Source organism: Pseudopipra pipra, chromosome 19 (assembly GCF_036250125.1).
Source record: "Pseudopipra pipra isolate bDixPip1 chromosome 19, bDixPip1.hap1, whole genome shotgun sequence".
In the NCBI taxonomy this organism is placed as follows: Eukaryota; Metazoa; Chordata; class Aves; order Passeriformes; family Pipridae; genus Pseudopipra; species Pseudopipra pipra.
Window position 1 is genome coordinate 8049888 of NC_087567.1, and position 9751 is coordinate 8059638.

General features: G+C 41.3%; 1 protein-coding gene across 5 annotated transcripts in view; it reads left to right on the forward strand.

The window, feature by feature from the left end:
• The window catches only part of HLF (HLF transcription factor, PAR bZIP family member), a 35828-nt gene extending 27908 nt beyond the window's left edge, over positions 1-7920 (forward strand). Inside the window, exons 3-5 of one of the 5 annotated variants that reach the window (XM_064676026.1) lie at positions 445-665; positions 3744-3958; positions 4057-7920. In XM_064676026.1, the coding sequence (XP_064532096.1) occupies positions 445-665; positions 3744-3958; positions 4057-4072 (452 nt within the window). In that variant the 3' untranslated portion in view covers positions 4073-7920. The other 4 variants (XM_064676030.1, XM_064676027.1, XM_064676028.1 and 1 more) reach the window with 4 other exon arrangements.
• The last annotated feature ends 1831 nt before the right edge of the window (positions 7921-9751 follow it).

Genomic DNA, 9751 nt, shown 5'->3' on the forward strand with positions numbered 1-9751 from the left:
AACTAAACATCCCCCTAAAGGTGTATGTGAAGAAATCTGTGCATGAGATAACCAGGAAGGGTTGCAGTGTGGTGGGTAAATCTGAAGCCAAGAAGAGTACTTATGACTTGTTCGTGAGGATGGGACCCTATTGAAGTGGCACAGGTTGGAGCAATGTATCTTCTGCCTGCAGTCCAGTGCACTCAGTGTTGGATGAAGTGATCTTATGTGGGCATCCAAGATTAGCAGCTGGAAATAGGAATATAAAGGTATGAGCATGTCTGGATCTGAACATGCACCCTAGAGAACAGACAATGTGATATTTAGCAACACAGGTACCGAATTCTCAGGGAAAGCTTAAAGAATCATTGCTTTTGAACTGTGTGGAGATCTTCTAAAATCCCTGTTCAGTGATATTATTTACATACTTTTCTGACATGGCTGTATTTATCTGTATTTCTGCAGGTCAGATCTTGCCAGCAAACCGAAACACACCGAGTCCCATTGATCCTGAGACTATCCAAGTCCCTGTCGGCTACGAACCCGACCCTGCAGATCTTGCTCTTTCCAGTATTCCTGGCCAGGAGATGTTTGATCCTCGTAAGCGCAAGTTCTCTGAAGAGGAGCTGAAGCCCCAGCCCATGATTAAGAAAGCTCGCAAAGTCTTCATCCCAGATGACCTGAAGGTAAATTGGAACTGGTGACGAGGCTGTTCCTGCAGGGCCTCTCACAGTCACTGTCTGAGGTGCAGCTTTGAGTGTGAATCTGTTTTCTCACGTGAGGTAACTCTGTTTTCTTACGTGAGGTAACTCTGTTTCCTCGTGTGAGGTCAGTCTGTTTTCTCGTGTGAGGTAAATCTTCCAGCCTAAACACAGCTCAGTTGTAGGATGAAACTGTTAACGGTTCTGAATGGGACTGGCAGGAGGATGTCCCTTATTAGTTATGCAACAGTTGAAATTCATGAGCTCAATATTCATTTCCTTTGTATGCCAGAAACTTCCTGTGTGACCTTGGATGAGCTTCCTTTGTCCCATATTTCCCACTTATGAAACAGCCTGATCATGTTTCCTTCTTCTTCATCTTCTGTTTATTCAGCATAGATTGTGAATTCTTCAGGGAGGAATCCATCTCCTTCAGGGTCCGTGGAGCACCCTGATGATAACAGAATGAAGTGTATTGTGTATTGTTTGGATGGTGCTTCAGCTCTGTGTTTAATAATGAATGGGAACACTACAGTAAACACTGCATTTCACTAATATATATTCACTAATCCAGGTGAAAGAATCATAGACAAGTTGTAGGAAAACAGAACTATTCAGATGAGAGGTGTGTTTTTAATACAATAGTTAAAATATAATACTACCACAATATTTAAAAAGAACGAGCACCCTGTCTGTGCCACTCACTGCCTCTGAGATGTGAAGAGCAAAGAACATGAAGACAGCAGGAAAATCGATCAACTGATCCAGGTTATCAAACACTGTGAAAATTATTATTTGCAAGATTGTTTTCCCAGTATGTGCTTTCCCAGAAGATCTTTTTTATCAGAGGCAGTCAGTGCAGAATTTCATTCTGTTGTTGCTGCTGCCCCCAAGACACACACTGAGAGGCTGCTGGAGTGTGGGAATCCCTGGCTGCACGTGCACAGAGACTGGGATGCCATGTGTTTGCACCAGGTTGATAGCATTAGGGAAAGAGGCTATTTTTATCCCTAAGGATACTGTGGTGCAAGTTAAGAGCACAGAAATCACAACTCAAGGAGTGTTCAGGTGGTGTGTTACTGTTGCTTTGTAGTATCCTCATCTTTCCTTTACAGAGGTTTATCTGCACCTTGTTGCTTACCTGGGTGATCCCTGTTGGGTTGCAGTGTTTGGAGTTCTGCTTAGAGAGAGCTGTTTGTCACAGGCATGGCTGGAGTTTGCTCCCTAGTGCCATTCCTCACTCTGTCATGTCTCCCATGTCTCCTTATTCATCGCAGCAAACTTCTGGCAGAGGTGCTTTTGGCTCCAGATGTGGCTCCCAGCAGCGCCCAGGGTGCAGCAGTGGGGCACTTAGTTTCCACTCGAGAGTGAACTAAAAGTTCAGGGTCTCACATTCCCTGGGGATAATCCCCTGGGTTGCCCTTGACTCGTTTCAGAGCGCTTGACCCACGCGCTGCCTCTGCCCTGGCATGTGGAGCGGCCCTGGGTCCTGGGGGAGGGTAAGCAGATTAGACCAGTCAATCGTCTCTGGGCTGCATGTGATTTGGAAATGCCAGCCTTACCTCTTTCAGGCCTGGATTAAGGGATTTGCCATAGCAATTTGTTAAAATAAAGAGGGATGAAGCCTAGGTGGCACACTAATAAATTGCTTAAAGCTGATTTTTATGGAGTGGAATGAGATGGGAAATTATAAACAAGATTTGGGTCATAGCTTTTTGCTGCGTGCTTGTTTTTAAGAGGATTTTTGGGGGTCCCATCTAAGTACAGGTGAAGAGCAATTTAGAGATAGCACTGGCTCCAAATCAGCATTGCTGCACACCTTGTTGAGCCAGACTGATAGAAAGCAGTTCAAGAGTCCTCCTGCCAGCAGTTGTTTTGCTCCTGCTTTGCCTTAAGGAAGCAGCAGCAGAAGGTGCAGAGCAGCAGGATTAGGCTGGGAGTGCTCAGGGCTGAAGGACCCAGGAGTGGTGGGTGTTTGTGTGCTCAGTGCAGCGTAGGAGCAGCTGGGTCCTGTGCCCTGTGCTGGGCATGGTGCTGTGCTCCCGTGCTCGGGAGCTACACAGGGAAATGGAAGCATATTAAAAAGGAGGGGTGACCCTGGGAAGGGAAGTTTGACCTGTATGACCTGGCCAGGCAGTTTCAGGGTGAATGGCTGCATCACTCTAACTCTGCAGGGGGCTGAATTTCACTTTTCCTGAGAGATTCAGCCCACTTTGTATTTACTGAGTTGTTCCAAATTTCTAGAACTTGATTCAGTTTGAAAGAACATCAAAGCTGCCATTTCACTGAAGGCCTCTTCATTGGAAGAGTGGAAAAATCAGGTGAAATTCAGTAGTTCCTTCGAGCCTTTGATGCACCAATGCAGTGAGGTGATAGAGGCAATCCTTCAGGGATAACACTTTGGGAATGTGTTGGCTTATGAAACTTCAGGGGGAAGTGGAAGTATTTCTGGGAATACTTTCTTTTTTTCTCCCCAGTAATTGTACTAATCTCTGTGGTTGGTACCAGAGCAGCCATCGCTGTTGTGCCAGGGAATCCTCTTCCAGTGACTTGGTGGTGCACACTGGAACACTTCGGGGCTCTGTAGAGAGCTTTGAACAGAAAAAAATGAGCTGAACAGCAGATGAAATGGGTGATACCAACAAACAGAGTGAAGCAGGTGTTGGCTGGCAGAGCTGAGCAAGGCCAGAGGTAATTAGTGCTGCTCCAGCCACTGCAGAGGATGAGTCACGGCACGCGAAGGTGGATGTGCTAACTAGGGCAGCAGAGACGTGAGAGGGGTTGTACCACTGGAATATTCCTTCGTTTTTCCTTGGAGGAATTCACTGTCAAGAGGATGAGGGGGTTAGTGTAAACATTTTGACAGAAACATGCAAGGGCATCTGTGCTCCCTGGGTGGGTTGTGCCACGTAGAGCTGCGACTCCTGTCCCGCCGTGCCCGGCGCAGTCGGGATGGGATGGCACCGAAGTCCCGGAGGCGGTGGCTGGGGAGCAGGTCCGGGTGGCGGTGGCTCATCTTACCGAAATCTAATACCTTGTTTGTCTCTGCCTGTGTTTAATGAGCAGGATGACAAATACTGGGCAAGGCGCAGAAAGAACAACATGGCAGCGAAGCGCTCGCGGGACGCGCGGCGGCTGAAGGAGAACCAGATCGCCATCCGCGCCTCCTTCCTGGAGAAGGAGAACTCGGCGCTGCGCCAGGAGGTGGCCGACCTGCGGAAAGAGCTGGGCAAGTGCAAGAACGTCCTGGCCAAGTATGAAGCTCGACACGGCCCCCTGTAAATCTGAGAGGGGGGCAAGTGGGGTTTGGTTGTTTGTTTGGTTTGGTTTTTTTTTTTCTTTTTCCTTTTTTTTTTTTTTTCCCTCCTTGTCGCAGGTTGGCATTTGACTAGATGGACAATGTGTTTCCTGTTTGATAGCACCACGCCCAAACCAACCTTTCTGTCTTCAGCACTTTACCAGAAGCAGAAACAAAACTGACTTAACGTTGGTTTTCTGTTTTGTTTTGGGTTTGTTTTGTTTTGTTTGCGTGTGCGTGTCCCCACGTGTGTGTGTGTGTGTGTGTGTGTGTGTGCACATGTGTGTTCCCAGGTCTGTGTCCGTGGGTGTGCCTGTGTGTGTGGGTGTGCACGCATCTCAGCACTTCCCATTTTTATGAACCCTCTTCAAAGGGTGCCACATTTTTACCTGGACTGTTGAGAAACCACCATAGTAAGCTTTTTATTATCTTTTTTTTTTTTTTTTCAGTGCTGCTTCAGAGTAGGGTATTTACGTTCTTGTAATCAGTTCCATCCTCCTGATTTTACTTGGAAAGATCCCAGTATAAATTACTAAAAAAAAAAAAAAAAAAAAAGGAAAAAAAAAAGAAAAAAGAAAAAAAAGTAGATCTCAGTTTTTTTTTCAAGAGTAACAAGCTATCGTTTTACGTCTGTCTAATCAGAAAAGTTAACATGCTAATAAAGTGCACAAATAATAATTTAGTACTACACTGCAGAACTATTAATTTATAGATCGCTTTCGTTGTATTTTAAGTTTTTTGGTGATAATTGTCTTCAGATTTTAAAGTGCTGTTAGACTGAGTTAGCTGTACTCATTATAGATCCCATAATGGCTTCTCTGTAGCTACTTAAGGTTCCTTTTTCTCTCCACGGACCCCAGGTAGGTAGGTAGGAGTGTGTGATAGAGCACAGAGTTTGTACCTTGCACTGCCTGTACCTGAAGCAATAATCCTGTCGTGCGCTCGCGTGCATGCTGCCCGGATGTTCCCACTGGAAGTAGGATGGTTCCCTACCCAACAGGAGTTTTCCTGTCTCTGCCAGCGAGTTCCAAAAGTCCGAGAGACGTTTCCGTGGGCACGGTACCTGTGTCCCTGTGGGGAGCGCATGTGGAAGGAGCAGGATCATTAGTTGAAGTGAGAACAAAATCCGTAGAATCAAACCAGATCCGACGTCGAAATCAGAGGGGCTTTTCTGTTTTCAGTTAGTTATTCCATTTTGTGATTAAAAGTTAAATAAATACCTAAATTCAGTTGGTTTTTCCCTCCCCCCCCCCCCATGTTTTGTAATATATTTTCTGTGGATTATATCTTGCTGTTTTAAAAATCACTTTTATTCAGTTAGAAGAAGTCACTGGTTTGCAAAGCCCATTTTTTCCTAGTGATTGTTGTTTTGAGTGTGACATGAACTGATGGTTCTGAACTTTATTGTTTTAAACTCTCTGCTTTTGAACATGTATGTTCTAATATAAAGTGGACTTCTGAAAAATGAATGTAAGAGACACTGGTGTATTTCAGGAGGGGATGGTGTTGTCATATACTGTGGTTAATCCAATCAATCTAAGTGTTTACTCTAGACCAAAAGGATAGATATTATAAAATGTATAAAGTTTATACAGAATAATTATAGTATGTTCGTTTTGTACAGTATTTTTCAAGTACAAATACTGACAATGTATTTTGAAAGACATATATATAGCAAAAAGAAAAAGCTATTCCATGTTTAAAATATATAGCAAAGATATATATTCTCCATTATTGTACAGAAAGGAAGTGCTTAGGGGTTTGTTGGTTGTTGTTTTTTCTTTTTTTTTTTTTTAAATCTTTTAATATTTTAAGCCTACCACTGGCACACCGGCATGTTCTGTGCTTTAAATTAAATTTTTATGGAAGTAATATGGATTTCCAGGATGTTCCATATTACTGAAAAGGAGAGACTTTAGTATTTTCCATCAGAAACACATCAAGAAACTGTTTAACAGGGACAAAGCACAACATGGATTTTAGTCAACTATTGATTGGACAATACAATATTTTGTAATGGCAGGAAAATAACATATAACACAAAACCACTCACAGGCACTTCTGATCTGCTGCTGCTGCTACAATCTGTTTCCAGCTGAATACTATTTTTTTTTTATAAATAGCTCAGACCCTGTACACACTTTGTGTACTGCATACAGTTAGAAACACGGGAGGAAAATACGGTGCTACACGTCTTGCTCGCAGTTTTCTGAGTGTTCTGACATTATTCTCCAATAAACAGGTTGTTCATTCCATTAAATCATTTTTCATGCTTCAGGAGAAGGCGACAAAGAACTCAGCATTTTGGTCAGCATTAAAAATCCCCTCGCATGAATGGCACTTTTCCAGTATTTTTCCACAAACACACCTGGCTTGTCAGTGTCCCTTGACATGCAGGACTTGCCTGTGGACCATTTATTGGGTAAACTGAATTTCTGTGTGCTGCAGCAAACTTTGAAGCGCAGTGAGTTATTCCCTAAAGGTCAGTATGAGGCACTGGGTGCTGGGGAGACACACAGAGGGGTGTTTTTGGGGTGCCCCAGGAGCAGGAGTGAGGTCAGAGTGCCATCGGCGAGGGGTGGGGTGTGACCACAAACCTTTCTATGACACGTAAAAGGCAGCTTGGGGAAAAAAAAAAAAGTGACAGAGAATTCTTTTGTTTCTTTGGGCAGGGAAGGGGGGGGAGATGGTTTTTGTAGGCTGGGTGGAACAGATTTATTGTTATGGCCACAGAGGAGCACAGAGGTTTCCAGCAGCTGCCTGGCCCAGCGGTCCCAGAGCTGCTCCGGTGCCTCCTCACCCCTGGGAGAACAGGAGGGACTGGGAATGTGCACAGGCTGCAGCTTCTCCTTTGGGGTGAGGACTTTCCAAGGAGCCTGAGGGATTTAGGCACTCCCCATTTGCTGTGGGAGTGAGGTACCTTGGCTGCTGTGAAAAGCTCATTTGTAAAAAAAAATTAGCACTTAAAAAAAAAAAAAGGCAAAATATGTGGGCTGATATCTGGAAAAGCTCCAGGTTCTTTAGCCAGGTTGTCTCCCCAAAATAATAAATAAATGGAAGTTCAGCTCACTTTCAGTTCCCAAGGACAGCTCAGCTGGGCTCATCACACCTCTGATGGCTTTGTTGCTCATGAAGGAGCTTGTAGGTATAAGAGATTGTAATTTTATAAAAATAGAAATATATATATTTGCAGAATAATTAATAGCTTATCTAAATAATTCACTGACCTCTGTTAAACTTATAAGCATTGGTAAAATGCTTGTCTTCTCTTTTGTTTTTTTGCTGAAACTTAGAAGTGAATTTTTTTCTTTTTAAAAAAGAATGCCCTCTAGAAATCAGTGGGACTGGAGATGGATTTGTGATCCGAGCACCTTGGGGCTCTCCGTGGGAAAGCCCGTGGCAGAGAAGGCAGGGGGGGTATTTCTTTTTCTATTTTGAATGGTGCTGAAGTCTCTAAAACCAAGCACCATGGAAATAAAGTTCTGACTTGAATCCACAAAAGCAAGAAATTCAAAATGCAGGGCAGGAGCCCGAGTGAGGCTCCGAGCTGGACTCGCTCCCTGTGCCCCCGGGGATGGGATCGGCTCACACCCCTCACACTTGAATCTCTTGCCTCTGTGGGTTTGTAATACCCCCAGTTATTGCTTTAAAACTATTTTTGCATGTAATTTACGATAGAGATGTGCAGTTTATTTTTATTTTGTCGACTTCTTTTTTTTATGTGAAGAGATTAAAAAAAAAAAATATATTAAAACTTACAAGTGATCAACCATCGTATTTCTGGCAACACCACAAGACAGCATTAAATACAAGTTTAACAAACAGATCAAATTACCTGTATGACAAGAAGTGGATTGCATCCTGTATGCTGTTCAGCCCAAATATTTTTTTTTCGTCTGTTATTCTTAATGTTTAATAAACTTTTAAATTTTTCTTCTCTCACCTGTGTGCTTGTTTTGGTGTATCGGGGCACGGGGCTTTTGGGAGGGGAGGTGGTGGAATTTTTCTCCCCCATCCTCTGGTCTGTGAGTGCCCAGAGCCTCCAGCCTGGGTTGTGTCACATCAGGGGATGGACCCCAGGTGGGTGCAAATGTCCCCAAACCTGCCCAGCTGCCAGCAGGGTTGGGTATAACCCCAGCAAATGGGTATTGACACGAGAGGAAATATTTCTAGTTGTAGTATAGTTAGTGCTTCTTATTATTTTAATAAAATGTTTAGCTTAATAAGTATTAAAGGGATACAGTGTAAGCTATATCCATCATTTATATATATATACACACTATATACACTTTATATGTCATGAGATGTGATCATTCCTTTGTAATACATTCACAAAAATGCTGCACATTAAAGAGTATTTTTTATTATAGTGTACAACAGAACTCATTAATTTCATTCTCCTTTATATCTGATATTTTGTATAGAGCACATGGCAGATAATACATACTGTAGGATTTTAGGTATCTAGTTTATATATAATAAAGTACAGCCAGTGAGACAAAAATGTAACTCACCACTAACACTTCTTTCTACAAGTTATTAAAATGTGTATGCATATGGGAGGGGGGTGTATTTATCTGTATGCATAGAGGTCATTGATATAAAGGTCTGGTTTTAATAAATATATATGTATATATTTTATATATATGTATATTATGCTCAAAGTACATTTGTTACACATGTATGTGTGTGCACGTGCAAAATCACACACAAACACATCTATAAAAGTCTACATTTTAATATATAGTATATATTAGGCATAAAATCCATGTTTTAATAACACAGATGCATTCGGTCTCTTGCTTAATCTCCCCTTTGTCCATGTGCATGCACTCATTAGTTTTATATATGGCTATAATATATAGAAATAATTTATAGAAATTATTATATAGAAATTATTATATAGAAATTAAATATATAGAAATATTTAAATGCACATATTAAAGGTATGTGTGTATACAGAAAAAAGTTAAAATTGCATTTTCATATATTTATCATAATTGCTTTTAGCTTTATATTTTTATACGTGTTTATAAATATATAAACTAGACTTTATGAATACAAAGGTTTTAATGAGACAGAAAGTGTATTTGTCTAATTCAGACACCCTGTGCATCTGCACAAGCACATATATCTCTACATCCATATGGCTGTACTTTGGCCAACTAGACTTTCATACAGCATATTAACAGCATTTACTCTATTAATAATACATCTTTTTATAATTTTAAAATACATTTTATTGCTGTAAAGGTCTGGGTTTGCTATATGTGCTATGCACAAAATATAATTTCTGTAATAAACAAGCACAGATGTCAGTGTGGGCACACAAGTCCTTGGAGCTCTCTCTCCATACAGATATGGCTTATATAGTTACAAATTTAATAATTGTATTTCATATAGAATAAATTCAGAATTTATTAAATTCTCTCAGAATTTAATTATTAAAGTCTCTCAGAATTTACTACTTGGATGCAGCTTTATAATCCATATGAAAAATATTGTTATCAGGGTCTTTTTGTGGTAATGCTGTGACCTTTCTGTGATGAGACATAATGCTCTGATTATGCACAGGAGTTGTCTTAGTACACCCATATAAATCAATATTTACTACACCCATATAAATCAATATTCCCACACTCATCCCTGTACCTAAATATCTACAGATCTGTGTCTTTGTACTGTATATATACATAAATATATATACATACATATATATACATGCACACACATATATATGTATATGTATGTATACACACAATATATTAGAATA